At 37.3% G+C, this 19,791-nt stretch overlaps 1 protein-coding gene across 2 annotated transcripts in view; it reads left to right on the top strand.

Moving 5' to 3' along the window:
• The window catches only part of bcas3 (BCAS3 microtubule associated cell migration factor), a 208,434-nt gene extending 195,524 nt beyond the window's left edge, over positions 1 to 12,910 (top strand). For both annotated transcript variants that reach the window (XM_058079792.2, XM_078792600.1), the window contains exons 23-24: positions 387 to 563; positions 12,139 to 12,910. In XM_058079792.2, coding sequence (XP_057935775.2) covers positions 387 to 563; positions 12,139 to 12,287 — 326 coding nt within the window. In that variant the 3' untranslated portion in view covers positions 12,288 to 12,910. The remainder of the gene's footprint in view (positions 1 to 386; positions 564 to 12,138) is intronic.
• The last annotated feature ends 6,881 nt before the right edge of the window (positions 12,911 to 19,791 follow it).

Genomic DNA, 19,791 nt, shown 5'->3' with positions numbered 1-19,791 from the left:
AACAGTATCTACTACAACTCCTGTCCTAATAACATAATAGATGCCATATACAGTGGAACCTCAGTTAGCGTACGCCCTGGTTAGCATTTTTTTTTTTTCGATTCAGGTCAAAAATGTACACAACAATGTTTCGAGGGTTTGTGTACATTTTGTTAACATGCGTGTAACCTAGCATTTTGTTAGCATGTTAGCATGGTAACGGGAAGCGGAGTGGATTTGGTTAGAGTACATGGATTCATGACACTCACCCTGTGACCACCGTATCACGTACGGTTACGTTACAGTGGAGTCTTTTGGTCCTCTGATGATTGAGTACGTTGACCGGTGATTGAACGGCGATTTCCAGGAAGGTTCTACTACTAAAACACTCATCGATGTGTTTCCAGAGACCTTCGATGGCTGCGGCGTGACGCTCTTAGAGGTCTGCGGGAGCTGGCCTGAGAGCTTCGGAGTGCCCCGGCACAACATCGCTTTTGCCGATGCCACCGATGAAGGCTTAAGAGAGCGACTGGCGGAGGCCATGTCTGAGTTCCCTGCTCGAGATATCGAAGGCTCTGCTACAGGTCAGTAAACACGTGCTCTGCAAACTCTACAGTACAAAGCACACAAGAGCAGATAAACATTATTTTTTCAGTGCCTCACACTTGTTGCCGTGCCGTCAGTGCATGGTGTGAGTGTAGTTCCATTGCCAAAGATCCTCATGAAGGTATCATGCACGTTGTTTGATTGGGTTACCATCAGAAGTACACACGGAGGGAATGTTTGTTTGAGGTCCTGGCATATCTTCACTCACGCTCCTCCACTTTGAAGCCTGCGTACTCGTGTGTGCATACCGGAGACACACAGTAGGCCTGATAGTCCAAATGGTTAACTCGTTTAGGAAGTGCTCTCTCTTTCAGTGTCGCCCCTTCGCTAAGTGAACAAGACTTCCTTTGATGTGTGTGTGTGTGTGTGTGTGTGTTTTGTGCGGTGGGAGGGTAGGTCACAAGGACCTAATGGATTTAGCATCGACAATCAAGCCCACACCCCCACACCCAACGCCAAGCATATCTAGTCATCCATTCTCTCTCTGTTAAGACTTAACCTCGTTTCTAGGTTTGTCCCCATCATTCATTTTACCCCCAGCCAGCCACAACCTCTTCCCGCTCTCCTTCTCTTTCCATTAGATTACATGTTGGATGCTCGCAGACACGTTTTCTTGCACCCCTTTAATTGCATTTGTACCGAGCCCCTCCCCCGACACATAAATGTAGCAAAAATAATGACTGATTATATTCCATCACGATTTGGCCGTGACGCCGCCAGCAGACGTTATCCCAAAGCCTTCACTCATGGAAGATAGTATCTAGTAATAAAAATACTGGAACGCTTCGGTATGTACTGGACGTCGCTCTTAAGGGCAAGGTTTGGTTCATTTTGGGTAAAATGGAAAACTCTTCTGCATTTGTGTTAAAAACATTTGTTTTTCGTTTAAATGAAATTAACATTCTAAAAATAAATTACTAAAACCAAAACGGACTTTAACCAAGACAAGTTCTCCACACATGGAAATCCAATGAATCAAAAATGACATTATTTTTCCTCATACTGTTTATGTAGTCATTTTCATCATTTAGTAACATTTTCAATTTTTCCAAAAATTACTCATTTATTGTGTTTTTTCTCATGATATTATAACTTATAATATCTAGTAATAAAAATACTGGAACGCTTCGGTATGTACTGGACGTCGCTCTTAAGGGCAAGGTTTGGTTCATTTTGGGTAAAATGGAAAACTCTTCTGCATTTGTGTTAAAAACATTTGTTTTTCATTTAAATGAAATTAACATTCTAAAAATAAATTACTAAAACCAAAACGGACTTTAACCAAGACAAGTTCTCCACACATGGAAATCCAATGAATCAAAAATGACATTATTTTTCCTCATACTGTTTATGTAGTCATTTTCATCATTTAGTAACATTTTCAATTTTTCCAAAAATTACTCATTTATTGTGTTTTTTCTCATGATATTATAACTTATAATATCTAGTAATAAAAATACTGGAACCCTTCGGTATGTACTGGACGTCGCTCTTAAGGGCAAGGTTTGGTTCATTTTGGGTAAAATGGAAAACTCTTCTGCATTTGTGTTAAAAACATTTGTTTTCGTTTAAATGAAATTAACATTCTAAAAATAAATTACTAAAACCAAAACGGACTTTAACCAAGACAAGTTCTCCACACATGGAAATCCAATGAATCAAAAATGACATTATTTTTCCTCATACTGTTTATGTAGTCAGTTTCATCATTTAGTAACATTTTCAATTTTTCCAAAAATTACTCATTTATTGTGTTTTTTCTCATGATATTATAACTTATAATATCTAGTAATAAAAATACTAGAACGCTTCGGTATGTACTGGACGTCGCTCTTAAGGGCAAGGTTTGGTTCATTTTGGGTAAAATGGAAAACTCTTCTGCATTTGTGTTAAAAACATTTGTTTTTCGTTTAAATGAAATTAACATTCTAAAAATAAATTACTAAAACCAAAACGGACTTTAACCAAGACAAGTTCTCCACACATGGAAATCCAATGAATCAAAAATGACATTATTTTTCCTCATACTGTTTATGTAGTCAGTTTCATCATTTAGTAACATTTTCAATTTTTCCAAAAAATACTCATTTATTGTGTTTTTTCTCATGATATTATAACTTATAATATAATGTATAATATAAATATTATTATAAATATAATAACTTATAATAATAGAATGACGTGTTTTTTCTTTAATTTTTCAACTCTGTGACATTAAAATGATATTATTGTTTCTGATTGTATAACAGGTTTACTTCACTCTTTGCTCTTCTTAAATAATCTTTGTACATTTTCCATAATCTTTTGACTTTATTCCCATAATATTATAACTTTTACCCCAACCTAATTTTCCAAACAGTACAACTTTATTTTGTTTTTTTTCCTTTCTCCTAATATTATTTTTTAGATATATTTAATTTCCATGTTATTAAAATGAAATTTATTCTTACGAAATGATAGCTATTTATTAAAATCCTTTTTTTTTCTTTTAATATTTAGCTTTTGTTCGAATTACAGCTTTTTTCCCTAGTTTGACTGTTATTGTTTGTTTTTTTCCCAAATATATGAAACTTTCTATGTGTACATTTTTGTTCCCCAAATATTCTTTTTTTGATGTTAATACCACACAGTTTTTAAATGTCATATTTCAACTTTATGCATCTAAAATTATGTTATTTTGTCCTCAAATATATTAAAATGGTATTCTAATAAAATTACAACATTTTTTCTCTGAATATTTTGACTTTGTTCTTTTAAAATTACAGCTAATTTATAAATTTATGCTGTTGCTGTTTTGTATATTTTATATCATATTTATTTCATAATGTTCGAGTGTGCTCCGGCACCGCTGCGACCCTCGTGAGGAAAAGCGGTAGAAAATGAATGAATTTTAGTGTGTCACGCGCCAGTAAAAAAAACCCAGCCACGAGCCTCACCAAGGACCCCCAGGCAGTACTTTGGACACCCGTATGATACGTACAAGTCAAATTTTGGCAAAAGTTTATGTAAAAAACGGAATCATATGAGCTTTGGAAAACAACAGATTGACTGTCAAACAAGGGACCAGCAAAAAAACCTTGCATAAAAACCACTTCCACACACTCTCCACTCACAAGCATATCAAGGCTGGATGTAACAAATACAAATCACTGCTTTTGTGTGTGACATGTTTCTTCAGCACACACACACTTTTTTTAGTCGGGGAAACAAAGGCGCTAGTCACGGTAATGCTCTCACGCTCAGACCGAGACGCAGTGTCGCCAGCTCAGGCAGGTGACACTCACATAGAGAGATGATGGATGGAGGAAGGAGAAGTGGACAGGGAGGATGATGAGCGTGACGGATACCGACGACTAAAATACGCCCAAGCAGAAATTAGATTTGACTCCAATGTTATAATGTCGCTAATAAGATTGTGCTCATTAGTGTCTACCCAACAATTGTATCAATGCCGTGGAGACGGCAGATGACCGGCTAGTGCCAGCTTCAACATGACATTGACAACATGGCTTCCGGTGGAATAACTCCAAGCTATTTGTGGACTCTCTGACGGCTCGGATGGGGTTTGAACCCGGACAGTCATGATTAGTTGTACACAACCGTTTTTAAAGATGATGAAATCCTTTTTTCTACGTGTGCACGATAATTATCAGACTGATAATAATCAGGCCAATATGAGGTAGCCTACAAGAAAAGTCATTATCACCGTCTTCCTCCTCCTGGGAACTAAAACCACTGAAGTCTTCTTCTTCGGCATCGGAAATTGAAATTCCTTCATTACACACATACACAGTATTTCAAACAGCTGTAGTAATTCTACACTTGATCAAACTTACTTAAGACAGTGACGTGCATTGGTTGGAAATACGTTTGTTCCATAGAACAACGGCATAAACGGAGTGAGCTCTTTTGTCAGTCTCTTTGCCTCCGTGGGTGGAGGCGGGGCTGCTAGCATACATACAGAGTGCAGATGAGTGTGATGTAGTAGAAATTAAATACATTGAAATATTTGTCATATACTGTGTTTTTGATTTTTTTTTTATTGTACCTTTCTTAAAAGTAACATTCAAATCTCATCTCGCCTGATTGTGTCTCGTCTCGTGACGCCCCTAGTTGGAATGCAAAAATTTGGAGCACGATTGTTAAAATGTAGAAATATGTTGAAGCATTACGCGAGGGACGAGGATTGAACCAGCAACTGCGAACCACCTGATGCAAAATGATTTTACAATAGTAGGGAGCACCATATCAGTTGTCTGATTTTGATTTTAGTAGACTAAAAAACAATGTTGGAACCTAAAAATGCTGATTATAGCGGGATGGAGGACCGAACCAGCAACTAGCAGGTTGGGAAACAACCAATCAACCATATAAGAATAAGTGGAACGGTACAGTCAAGGAAAATTTAACCATGTTTTTCATCAGTAGGGGGCACCATTTAATTTGTGTATTTCTTTTTGGAAAACAAAATAAAGTAAAAATGCAGACTGAATGATGAAATGTATAAATAAGTTGAATAATTATATCATAATTATACCTCCTCTGCTACTGTATCATATCATATGTATCATCACAATTAAAAAATATATGACAGTATATTGCAATCTACTAATATAATTTCTAATACGCTACACTTTTCTGCATTCTGTGTGTATGCCAGCGGCCCCGCCTCCACCCACAGTGAGACTGCATGCCTAACCAAAGGTCTCACTCCATTTATGCTGTTGTTCTATGGAACAAACGTGAAACCAATGCACAGAGTGAGCTCTCTTTTTGCCTCTTTGGAGGCGGGAGACCATTTTTTAGCTCTGTAGTATCTTGTACATGCACGGTAATAATAATACTTATCATTTGTACATGCACAGTAATAATCATACTTATCATCTCTATTGTCAGCTGAAGGACTCATGCTACAGGCCACACACACACACACACACACACACACACACACACCACTGGAGCACTTGACTAACTCAAAACTATTAGTTCATCATTTTGTGACATACCCAGAGGGCGATGTTGTCCCTTTGCTTGAACCAAAGAGAGAAGGAAGTGAGAGAGGGAGCAAATGAGTGCACTCCCTGAAAGCCTTTCAACACTGCCGTGACACACTCACACAGCCGAGAAAAAGAAGCCAGAACACCCAGCAAGTTTCCATGCACACAATATTGCAGTATTGTCTTTAAAGCCACATACACAAATACGGATATTTCCAAAAACTCACATCTGCCCCTCTAAATAACGGCACATAATTGTTACGTCATCTGTCAGCAACAAACCAAAAGCCCGTCCACATCCACACAAATACGCTGATGCCGGAGTTTTAAAAAAAAATCTGAAAGTTCCAGCAGAGGCCAATCAACATGCCATGGCTGAGATTGAGTAAAAAAAAGGTTCTCCTCTCATTCTGTGTGGAAGTGGTAAGACCTTGGCTTCTATGTCCTACTTCCCTACTCCATTTCAGACACTTAAGTAAATTGTAGAGCCTAACTAGTTAGCTTGTCATGCTAGCGGTCCCTGTAGTGGCAGTCCCATATAGGCTATGCAAAGTGATGTAAACAAACAATAATAGGAGTGTAAAGGTAATTAAAGGGGTGTTATTATATGTCTGGCTGCACGGCGGTTGAGTGGTTAGCACGCTAGGAGACCATAGGTAATTTGTCCATAGGTATGAATGTGAGTGTGAATGGTTGTTTGTCTATATGTGCCCTGTGATTGGCTGGCCACGAGTCCAGGGTGGACCTTGCCTCTCGCCCGAAGACAGCTGGGATAGGCTCCAGCACCCCCTGCGACACTCTTGAGGAAAAGCGGTAGAAAATGAATGAATGAATGAATGTTATGGGGAAAAAGCAAAATATTATGGTCCTGAAATCATATTATGGATAACACTTTACAACAAAGTACACAAAATTAGAGTAGTTACTGAGGAATTAACCTACAATACCCTAACCACTACTTATTAGTTCATTTCTTTTTCTGTAACTATTCTAAATTTATTTTTTAAACATACGTATGTGCCTTAGCCATTAGCTCATTGTTAGTTTCTCAGTAACTACTCTAAATGTATGTGCCTAGTCATTAGTTCCTCATTAGTTCTTAGTAGTTCCTCGGTAACTACTCCAAATGTTATTTTTTCCTCAGTAACTACTCTGTTCATTAGTTCCTCATTACTTCTCATTAGTTCCTCAGTAACTAAACATATTTGCCTTAGCCATTAGCTCCTTGTTAGTTTCTCATTAACTACTGTAAATGCATGTTCCCTTGTTCCTCAGTAATTACTCTACTCATTACATCATCATTAGTTATTCATTAGTTCCTCAGTAACTACTCTACTCATTACTTCTTCATTAGTTCCTCAGTAAATACTCTACTCATTACTTCTTCATTAGTTCCTCAGTAAATACTCTACTCATTACTTCTTCATTAGTTCTTCATTAGTTCCTCAGTAACTACTCTAAACATATGCACCTTAGCCATTATTGTCTTGTTAGTTCCTCAGTAACTACTCTAAATTCATGGTCATTTGTTCCTCAGTAACTACTCTAAATTAATGGTCCTTTATTCCTGGGTAACTACTCCACTCATCACTTTATCATTAGTTCCTAATTTGTTCCTCAGTAACTACTCTAAATTCATGTTACTTTGTTCCTCAGTAACTACTCTACTCATTACTTCATCATTAGTTCGTCATTAGTTCCTCAGTAAATACTCTACTCATTACTTCATCATTAGTTCTTCATTAGTTCCTCAGTAACTACTCTAAACATATGCACCTTAGCCATTATCGTCTTGTTAGTTCCTCAGTAACTACTCTAAATTCATGGTCATTTGTTCCTCAGTAACTACTCTAAATTCATGGTCCTTTATTCCTGGGTAACTACTCCACTCATCACTTTATCATTTGTTCCTCATTTGTTCCTCAGTAACTACTCTAAATTCATGTTCCTTTGCTCCTCAGTAACTACTCTACTCATTACTTCATCATTAGTTCATCATTAGTTCCTCAGTAAATACTCTACTCATTACTTCATCATTAGTTCTTCATTAGTTCCTCAGTAACTACTCTAAACATATGCACCTTAGGCATTATCGTCTTGTTAGTTCCTCAGTAACTACTCTAAATTCATGGTCATTTGTTCCTCAGTAACTACTCTAAATTCATGGTCCTTTATTCCTGGGTAACTACTCCACTCATCACTTCATCATTAGTTCCTCATTTGTTCCTCAGTAACTACTCTAAATTCATGGTCATTTGTTCCTCAGTAACTACTCTAAATTCATGGTCCTTTATTCCTGGGTAACTGCTCCACTCATCACTTCATCATTAGTTCCTCATTTGTTCCTCAGTAACTACTCTAAATTCATGTTCCTTTGCTCCTCAGTAACTACTCTACTCATTACTTCATCATTAGTTCGTCATTTGTTCCTCAGTAACTACTCTAAATTCATGTTCCTTTGCTCCTCAGTAACTACTCTACTCATTACTTCATCATTAGTTCGTCATTAGTTCCTCAGTAAATACTCTAATCATTACTTCATCATTAGTTCTTCATTAGTTCCTCAGTAACTACTCTAAACATATGCACCTTAGCCATTATCGTCTTGTTAGTTCCTCAGTAACTACTCTAAATTCATGGTCATTTGTTCCTCAGTAACTACTCTAAATTCCTGGTCCTTTATTCCTGGGTAACTACTCCACTCATCACTTTATCATTAGTTCCTCATTTGTTCCTCAGTAACTACTCTAAATTCATGTTACTTTGTTCCTCAGTAACTACTCTACTCATTACTTCATCATTAGTTCGTCATTAGTTCCTCAGTAAATACTCTACTCATTACTTCATCATTAGTTCTTCATTAGTTCCTCAGTAACTACTCTAAACATATGCACCTTAGCCATTATTGTCTTGTTAGTTCCTCAGTAACTACTCTAAATTCATGGTCATTTGTTCCTCAGTAACTACTCTAAATTCATGGTCCTTTATTCCTGGGTAACTACTCCACTCATCACTTTATCATTAGTTCCTAATTTGTTCCTCAGTAACTACTCTAAATTCATGTTACTTTGTTCCTCAGTAACTACTCTACTCGTTACTTCATCATTAGTTCGTCATTAGTTCCTCAGTAAATACTCTACTCATTACTTCATCATTAGTTCTTCATTAGTTCCTCAGTAACTACTCTAAACATATGCACCTTAGCCATTATCGTCTTGTTAGTTCCTCGGTAACTACTCTAAATTCATGGTCATTTGTTCCTCAGTAACTACTCTAAATTCATGGTCCTTTATTCCTGGGTAACTGCTCCACTCATCACTTCATCATTAGTTCCTCATTTGTTCCTCAGTAACTACTCTAAATTCATGGTCCTTTATTCCTGGGTAACTGCTCCACTCATCACTTCATCATTAGTTCCTCATTTGTTCCTCAGTAACTACTCTAAATTCATGTTACTTTCTTCCTCAGTAACTACTCTACTCATTACTTCATCATTAGTTCTTCATTAGTTCCTCAGTAACTACTCTAAACATATGCACCTTAGCCATTATCGTCTTGTTAGTTCCTCGGTAACTACTCTAAATTCATGGTCATTTGTTCCTCAGTAACTACTCTAAATTCATGGTCCTTTATTCCTGGGTAACTGCTCCACTCATCACTTCATCATTAGTTCCTCATTTGTTCCTCAGTAACTACTCTAAATTCATGTTACTTTGTTCCTCAGTAACTACTCTTCTCATTACTTCATCATTAGTTCTTCATTAGTTCCTTAGTAACTACTGTATTTTGTGCACCTTAATGTAAAGTGAGACCCTATTGTGAGAAAAAAAAGTTCTGAATTATAAATAAGAATATTATAGGGAAAGAATTATGAAAAATAATGAGTTGAAATGTGAAAGAAAAAATACTTTATTGTTTTAAGTAAATCCATCGTATTGTGGGAAATAACCAAAACAATTTATGGTCAAATTTGGGAGGGGAAAATGTATAATATTATGGGAATAATATAATATAATATAATAAACAAAATAATAATTATTATTATATTATTATTATTATATAAATAATAAAACAAAATATTACAATAAGAAAAGTTACAAAGAACATTTAAATATTTGGAAAAGTGGTGAAAAAGGAGCAAACTTCTAACTTATAACTTCTTAGCATATCGTTCCTGAGTTTTCTCTCCAAAAGGTTAGCTAGGACACCCTGGGTGGAGGGTGGAGGGTGGAGGGTGGAGGGTGGAGGGTGGAGGGTGGAGGGTGGAGGGTGGAGGCCGCAGTGCAGGACGGTGGAGGGAGAAGAGCGGAGTGTGAAAGCAGTGTGGTCATTACGTCTCAACACAAGCCCACACCTCTCTCTCTTTTTGTCCGTCTCCAGTGGGCAAGAAGACTTTGACTATAATGTGCAGCGACAGTGTGAGACAATGAAGAACTCTTGTGTTCACTTGAATCGGGAGCTGCTAGCACTTACCCCGCCCCCCCACCCCCCTCCCCTTTCTTCTCTCAAGTCCACAGACAAGTCAAGCCTGGGTATCATTGTATCATTTATCCAAGACTCCATTCTGCCACTCTGCCTCTCTCGCCCGCAGGGAAATTTGAAAAGTGTGCCAAAATGTGTGTGTGTGTGTGTGTTGTCTGGATGCAGAATGAAGTTGTGTTTATATGTGTCTTCACATGTTAGTATCACGACTCCGTGTACTTGCTGTATTGCGTGTGTGTGTGTGTGTCCTGAAGACTATTTTTCATGAGTTTCTGGACGCCACTCATGGAGACGCACAAACAGTTCAGGGTGTACAGGTTTGTGGAGGAGTGAGAGAATGAAGTCAAGTGTCAACAAGACAGCTGCTGAGAGTAGAGTGGAAGCTCGGATAGCGCCGTTAATCTATTCCGGAAGGTCCGACTCAAACCTAAAAGTATTGGAACACAGTGGCTGCACAGAGTTGGATCATGGAAGCTGCCGGTTTGTGTTTGGATGTGGCCTGGAATATATACACCAGGACTTGGTACATCACTTTCTATTGTGCTAATAACACAATAAATACTCACACACAGAGGCACCGCAGTACTCTCCTTATCCTGAAGGGGACGGCACATGCATGAGCTGGAAGGTGCTTGTCATTGCCGTCCTTCCATAGAAAGGAAAAGCCAGCCTTTATCCATAGCAGCATGAAATCTATTTTGATACACGATGGACAAAACAAAATTTGTTCTCAATCAGAAATCACTACCATATCTTACTTATTGTGTGGAAATATGGGCTAATCTTCACTTGCTAAATGTACTGCAAAAAAGGCCAGTAAGGATAATTCATAATGCCGCCTACAGAGAACATACTAACTCCTTATTTCTAAAATCACAAATACTTCAACTTGCTGATATAGTTCATCTTCAAACAGCTAAAATAACGCATAAGGCTAAAAATAATAAGCAATTACCTAAAAATGTCATCCAATACTTCTCTACAAGAGAGGAGAAATATGATCTCAGGGAAGAAGTACATTTGAAACACTTCTATGCTAGGACTACGTTATGCTAGCCATAGCATTTCAGTATGTGGAATCAAACTATGGAATGGATTGAGTAAGGAAATCAAACAATGCACAACGATGAGCCAATTCAAGAAACAATACAAGCAGTTGATGTTTGCTAAATACAAGGACTATATTGACAATCACTATATTGACACTTACTATGGTCATTGGATGATCATATCACCTCCTACTTTGGTACGGGACAAAAAATTAAAAAAAAACAAAAAAAACAAAAATACAATAAAAAAAAAACTTAAACTATATTATGAAAGCAGGAAGTGAACAAATGTAACAGTTAGTGATTGTAAAAGTACCAGATGGAGGGGTAGGATTTAATAAGCTTTGCTTCTTCCTACTCCTTTTGGACATGTGGAACTGTAAACTGATTATGGGATGCACCAATTGTAATCTGATGCATGTTCAAATGAAATAAAACCATTACCATTACCATTACCATTACCATAATTTGACTGTCAAAATGGATTATACAGCCAAGCTCACCAGTTGGTGTCAGATTTTTCCAACAAAGTATAATAACTTTTCCTGAAGTTGGAGTTGTTAGTGAAATCAGGAAAATCAGTCAACAAAGGAAGATTCCGTCCCTCCAGAATCCTAATGACTGGGTTGTGGACTTGGGTCTAATTCCCCCCTACTTAAACTTCTGTTTCAGTTGCTCCTTAAACAAGCTGCTGAGTATTAGGACTAATGGGCTGTGGTTTTACTTTGCGGAGTTCAGAAGCATGTCAGTGATTTTGTGTTTCCTCTGGGCTTTTGTCCTCCCCCGAAGGCTCCACGCATTCCATCCACGACGACTGAAATGAATCATTCATGTAGTCATAGGAAGGAGTAGCACCGACTTCACAGGACAAAGAAAAACTTGATTTGGTCTTTGTTTATTTCCATAATTGGTAGACACAAAGACTTCATATGATGGTGACTTAAGAAGATGTATTATTGAAAATGTTTGGTATCAAAGCAGGTGTGTCCCTCAAGTCATGATTCATCCCCCCCCCCCCCCCACAGAGCTTCAGAGGGAGGGAAGCATCGAGACCCTCAGCAACAGTTCAGGTTCAACCAGTGGCAGCATCCCGCGAAACTTTGAGGGTTATCGTTCTCCTCTACCCACAAATGAGAACCAGCCGCTCAGCCTCTTCTCCACCAACTTCCCCTAGCGTCTCACCTCTTCTTCACGCCCCTCCCTCTATCTATCTATCCATCCATCACCCCACGGATTTACATTCTGGACATGTACCGTGATGAGTAATTAATCAAAGTCAATCAAATCAAATACTTATTTCCTAGTGTGTTCCTAATTACTACTATTTAACATATCCATCACTAAATAATGGAATCATTCATAATCTTGTTTCCAAGTAAGAATTTGGACCAATTTGCTGCAATGATGTGCATATTTACAATAGCCATACAGTATTTAAACTCTCCAATGTTATAAATATACTCTTATCAATAAAAAAATATGAAATGTATTGAGGTCTAAGGGACTGACAACGCAGTTGGACTCTCCACGCTATCATTCTGCCATGTTTTGAAATGAATACATGCAAATACTTACATTGATATTAGCCATCATCAGTCATTCCTTTGAAAGACCAACTAATAATAATAAAAGTGATGAAATGTCAAGTACTCGTTTTTTTGACTGAATCGTGTCACAGGAACTCCCTGAACTCAACCCAGGTACTGCTGGCTGAATTGAAAGAAGCAAAGCAGGTGACGTGTCTCTGATCATGCAAATGTTAATGTCAACCCCAATGAATAAAAACAACACATCTATATGACTCCTTGCCACAAATCGACTCTCCTTTACCCTTCCTGTCTGAGATGAATCACGGGTACGTCACTGAGTCACAGAACGACACAGAGTCAAGTTTTGCTGACACTTGGATGCTGAACAAGTACTCGAGGTTCACTGACTCAGAGAGTTGAGTTTCACTGAATCACGATTTGCCGAAGACTCAAGTTTCACTGACTCACAGATGAACAAAGACTCCAGTTTAACTGACTCGCGAATATTCAACAAAGATTCACGTTTTACAGACTCGCAGGATGACAAAGATTCAGTGACTCATGGTTGCTCAACAAGTACTTGAGGTTCACTGACTCATGGGTTGACAAAGACTCCAGATTCATTCACGGGTATTCAACAAAGATTCAAGGTTCACCGACTCAAAGGCTGACAAAAAGTCAAGTTTCACTGATTCAAGGATGCTCGACAGAGATTCTTCTTTCACTGACTCGCAGACTTACAGACTCGCAGGATGACAAAGATTCAGTGACTCATGGTTGCTACTTGAGTACTTGAGGTTCACAGACTCACAGGTTGGCAAAACACTCGAGTTGCCTTGTCACAGATGTTCAACGGAGGCTTGAGTTTCACTGACTCACAGGTTGACAAAAATTTGAATTTCATTGACTCACGGATGCTCGATAACGATTCAAGTGTCGCTGACTGGCTGACAAAGACTCAAGTTTCACTGACTCACAGGTTGACAAAGCACTCGAGTTGCCTTGTCACAGATGTTCAATGAATACTTGAGTTTAACTGACTCACAAAAATTTGAATTTGATTGACTCACGGATGCTGGATAACGATTCAAGTGTCGCTGACTGACTGACAAAGACTCAAGTTTCAGCGACTCACAGGTTGACAAAACATTCAAGTTGCTTTGTCACATGTTCAACGAAGACACGAGTTTCACTGACTCACAAAACTTTGAATGTCATTGACTCACGGATGATCGATAACGATTCAAGTGTCGCTGACTGGCTGACAAAGACTCAAGTTTCACTGACTCACAGGTTTGACAAAACACTCGAGTTGCCTTGTCACATGTCTCCTTGATCCACAACCGCCTGGAAACTCTGCAGCTTCACTGATGTTTGTGGTGGGTTTCCTGGGCAGAGGCAGTCCTGGGATCCCCTGCACTCCGCCATGATGGGCTCACAGCGGGTCCTCCCATTCAATCTGCAGAGTCTATAGTATCCAGGGGACCTACAGTTCCAGATGTTAAAACCAAGTCCCAAAACTACGTTTTTTTGTGGCAATGATCTCCTCAGCTGCAGGTGTCAGTCACGAGCCGAGATGCGTCATCATGGACAAACCCTGTACTGATGGCATCAGCTTCCACCTTCAAGGCCTGGTTGTGGTGCCATGTGTGCCACCCCTGACTCAAGGCTTTGGACAGCAGTTCAAAATTGCCCGATCCAGTGAGAAAGCTTGACTTTCTGCATAATCCCAACTAAGCACGTTGGATGGGTTCAGTAGAGGGTCCTTGCTGGATCCCACTTTCAAATGATTTCTGTCCAAATGATCTTCCGTGCAAATGCCTGGTCCCAGTTTGCCAATAAGCTCCTTATTGATGCGTGGTCCTGGTCCTGCTGCCCAGCTCCTGAACCAGCTGTGTTCTTTCTCTCTGCTAAGCTTTATCAACGCGTGGTCTTGTGGGCGGCCCCTGACCAGCTCATACGGCTCCAACAGAGTCCACCAAGACACTGTGACCCAGTCCGGCTTCTGCCTACTCGACTGGGACCGCTACTTCGACTGGTCTTCTGGTCTTTACACAATGCCAGCAGATGAAACTCTGGTGTCCACTGAATCCCTGTAAAGCAGTACCTCCCTTGCTCTGGTTTGTTGGTGTGCCGGTACAGGGAACTTCTCAGGGAACTGAATGGATGGCAACTGGATTGTTCAGGTTGGACAGGACAGGACAGGCCTCATTAGTTCAAAGACTAGGTGGCTTTGCTTTTTTGTAGTGCACAACCATTCTTGTCTGTATATACCTTTATATGGGGGGGGGCTACCATAAGCATGTTTCAGTATTAACCTTTTAGGCACCAGTTTTTTCTAGAAAATATTCAGTTCTTATAATACTAATTCAAAATCTTCACTCGCTAAATGTACTGCAAAAAAGGTCAGTAAGGATAATTCATAATGCCGCCTACAGAGAACATACTAACTCCTTATTTCTAAAATCACAAATACTTGCTGATATAGTTCATCTTCAAACAGCTAAAATAATGCATAAGGCTAAAAATAAGCAATTAGCTAAAAATGTCATCCAATACTTCTCTACAAGAGAGGAGAAATATGATCTCAGGGAAGAAGTACATTTGAAACACTTCTATGCTAGGACTACGTTATGCTAGCCATAGCATTTCAGTATGTGGAATCAAACTATGGAATGGATTGAGTAAGGAAATCAAACAATGCACAACGATGAGCAAATTAAATTAAATTAAATTAAATTAAATTAAATTAAATTAAATTAAATTAAATTAAATTAAATTAAATTAAATTAAATTAAATTAAATTAAATTAAATTAAATTAAATTAAATTAAATTAAACTATATTATAGAAAGCAGGAAGTGAACAAATGTAACAGTTACTGATTGTAAAAGTACCAGATGGAGGGGTAGGATTTAATAAGCTTTGCTTCTTCCTACTCCTTTTGGACATGTTGAACTGTGAACTGATTATGTGATGCATTCAATTGTAATCTGATGCATGTTCAAATGAAATAAAACCATTACCATTACCATTACCAAAGGTTGCTGTATGAAAATGGTAAGAGATAAAGGCATACAGTAAATGAGAAAAATCATCAGTATGACCCAAATTTTGTAATTGGGCTCAAAGTAAATTTCATTTCCAAAGGGGGGTACTGGAAAAAAAGTTTGTGAACCACTGATTTAGAGGAGGAATACCTCCCTGCCATACCTTGTCCCAGCTAGTCGTTGTATGATCTGTTAAAGTAGGGTTTATTAACCTTTTTGGCGTTCAGGCCCGATTTTTTCAGTGCAGAATGGTCCGGGGTTCACGGCCCTATGGTTCGGAACCACTGCTTGGAGGAGAGCCTAAATATTCTTATAAGACAACTTCAACAGTCCCGTTGCGATGGAGTCAATGGCCTGAGACTAGCATAAACCTGACATGGAAATGCTGCTGATGTTCTTGGGAAGGCCTTGGATGATTGACGTACAATCATTGCGAGGATTGGAACCTTCCCTTTCTTCAGGACCAGAGATCAAGATTTAACTGTCTTCCAACGGCATCCTTCCACTGACGTGGACATGACCATTAGATCCTCCATGAAGGTACAGGATCCCTTGACGTTCCACATGAGCTGCATTGACGAGCACCTTCATCGCTGGGGCAACCACCACCACTGCAATGGTGCACCAAGTCATGACGCCATGGAGATGTTACCTTCTCCTGGCCGATTCTTACACTGAAGCTAGCGTAGTAGACCCCAGCAACACCACGGATCTTCTCAGCGACACGGTCTCCTATCAAGGGAGGCTGTTGCCACCAACTTCTGCGGCATACATCCATAAATGTAATCCATAAAACGTTGATTGACAATATCATCATATGAATCCAAATATATTAACATTAATAAATGAAAGAAAAAATAAGGTTCGCTAAAATCTCAACATATAATTTACACAGACAATATTTTATTATGTAAGTTTATTTTATTTTCAATTGGTATTGTGTGATGAATCATTCTAATTATATCATTACAAATAAAACATTTGTTATATTTGCTATTATATAATTCTAATTAATAGTAATATTAAAAAATAAAAAATAATACTAATAATTTACAGATGTAATATAAAAATTATTGTTTATTATTTTAAATAGTTTAATATTTAATATTTAATTTACAAATGAAGAACATTACACATAGTATTCATATATAAGAACATCAATAAATAAATATGCTACAATAATTTAATATTAAATGTAAATACTAAACATTCTCCAATATTCATTGGACAATTCAAGGGAATGCAAAACCGTGAAAAATAAAGCATCCGCCGGTAGGCCGACATTGCATGTACATATACAGTATACTGTATACTGTATAGTCTATGCATATACTGTATGTATGATATACATTACATGGAATTATAGATTTTTAAAAGTGTTAGTTTCATAATGAATTGTTCATGAAATTAAACATGTATTGATATAAAATATGGATTTTACCCTGGATGTGTACAGTATCCTATACTGTATGTATTGGATCAAATATGTGTAGTATGCTATATATATGCTAGTATACTATACTGTATGTATTAGTATCAAATACTTGTATTACACTGGATGTGTACAGTATACTATACTGTATGAGTATCAAAGACAATACGTATATATTACCATGTATGTGTACAGTATAATATACTGTATGTATTAATATCAAATATGTACATTATCCTGTATGTGTATAATATCCTATACGGTATGTATTATAATCAAATACATATATTACCCTGTATGTGTACAGTATACTATACAGTATGTATTAGTATGAAATACATAATATATTACCCGTATGTGCACAGTATACTATGCAGTATGTATTAATATGAAATACATATATTACACTGTATGTGTACAGTTTACTATACTGTATGTATTAGTATCTAAATATGTGTATTACACTGTATGTGTACAGTATACTATACAGTATGTATTAGTATGAAATACATATATTACCCTGTAGTATGTGTACAATATACTATACGTAATGTATTATCAAATACATATATTACCCTGTATGTGTACAGTATACTATACAGTATGTATTAGTGTGAAATACATAATATATTACCCTGTATGTGTACAGTATACTATGCAGTATGTATTAATATGAAATACATATATTACCCTGTATGTGTACAGTATACTATACTGTATGTATTAGTATCTAATATGTGTATTATACTGTATGTGTACAGTATACTATACAGTAAGTATTAGTATGAAATACATATATTACCCTGTATGTGTACAGTATACTATACAGTATGTATTAGTGTGAAATACATAATATATTACCCTTATGTGTACAGTATACTATGCAGTATGTATTAATATGAAATACATATATTACCCTGTATGTGTACAGTATACTACACAGTATGTATTATTAAATACATATATTACCCTGTATGTGTACAGTATACTATACAGTATGTATTAGTATGAAATACATATATTACCCTGTATGTGTATACTATACAGTATACTGTACAGTATGTATTAGTATGAAATGCATATATTACCCTGTATGTGTATACTATACAGTATACTGTACAGTATGTATTAGTATGAAATGCATATATTACCCTGTATGTGTACAGTATATTATACAGTATGTATTAGTATGAAATGCATATATTACCCTGTATGTGTACAGTATACTATACAGTATGTATTAGTATTAAATGCATATATTACCCTGTATGTGTACAGTATACTATACTGTATGTATTAGTATGAAATGCATATATTACCCTGTATGTGTACAGTATACTGTACAGTATGTATTAGTATGAAATACATATATTACCCTGTATGTGTACAGTATACTATACTGTATGTATTAGTATGAAATGCATATATTACCCTGTATGTGTACAGTATACTATACTGTATGTATTAGTATGAAATGCATATATTACCCTGTATGTGTACAGTATACTGTACAGTATGTATTAGTATGAAATACATATATTACCCTGTATGTGTACAGTATACTATACTGTATGTATTAGTATGAAATGCATATATTACCCTGTATGTGTACAGTATACTATACTGTATGTATTAGTATGAAATGCATATATTACCCTGTATGTGTACAGTATACTATAGAGTATGTCCAGACTACAGACTGAAAGTGTTTTATTTATTTAGTGTGTAAAAAGAGAGGCCTGTGTCTGTCTTTAATATGATTATGTTATAAAAAATACAAATTATGTCACAAACAACTAAACAGTAGAAGTGGAAGAAAAGAGCCAAAAGGTGTAATATAAAGAAAAGTGGTTGAAATGTTTCTATACAGTATATTATATGGATGATGTGGACTTTTTCATGTTATACTGCACCGCTTAACTTCTTTTTACACTTGTGTGACGATTAGTGTAGTTAAAGTGTGACGTGATAAAAGTATTACATGAACACTTCATCATGGAACAAACAGCCCGCCTGCTGCTCTCATTATTTCTAAGGGCAGGCCAAGAACACATTCTAGAATGTTCTAGAGTGGATCTTCTTTCTACTTGCAAACAAGGAGTCCTTCTAGCGCCCCCGTCTGGTGCCTTGCCTTCCAGGCCAGGTGTCAGGTGGATGTCCTTCCAATGGTGTCACCATGGTTCAGTATTTGACCTTTCATCTGCAAGTGGATGGAATACATTTAGATGACATTAGAATACATATATAATACTTTTTACTGCAGTCTAAATATTCTACTATATGATTATACTTGATAGTACATGAGATTAGTTTTAAAGGAGGATGAATGGTTTAACAGGAAGAGGGTGTGCTGGTGCTGGTGGGAGGAGGTGGGGGTAGGGTAGGGTGTGGTGTGGTGTGGTGGGGGGGGGGGTCCCCTCGGTGTGACAAGAGGAAATATGAAGGACTTTGACAGCTCTTAAACGGTCTGGCGCCAAGACTTGAGTCTCGGCGCTAAATATAGCAGAGATGATGCAGGATATGGAAGCTCAAGATGAGGAGATGGAAGTCAATGCGAGGAGGAAAAAAGAAAACAAAACCACGAAGGTGCGTCAGATGTTTTTGTCTCTTAGAAGAATACACACATACATATACATATTATACTGTATATTTAAGTGTATTTTTTCTT

The sequence above is a fragment of the Doryrhamphus excisus genome, linkage group LG8 (assembly GCF_037039965.1).
Source record: "Doryrhamphus excisus strain RoL-2023G ecotype Guam linkage group LG8, RoL_Dexc_Guam_v1.1, whole genome shotgun sequence".
Taxonomy (NCBI): domain Eukaryota; kingdom Metazoa; phylum Chordata; class Actinopteri; order Syngnathiformes; family Syngnathidae; genus Doryrhamphus; species Doryrhamphus excisus.
This window is presented reverse-complemented; position numbering and strand designations above follow the sequence as displayed.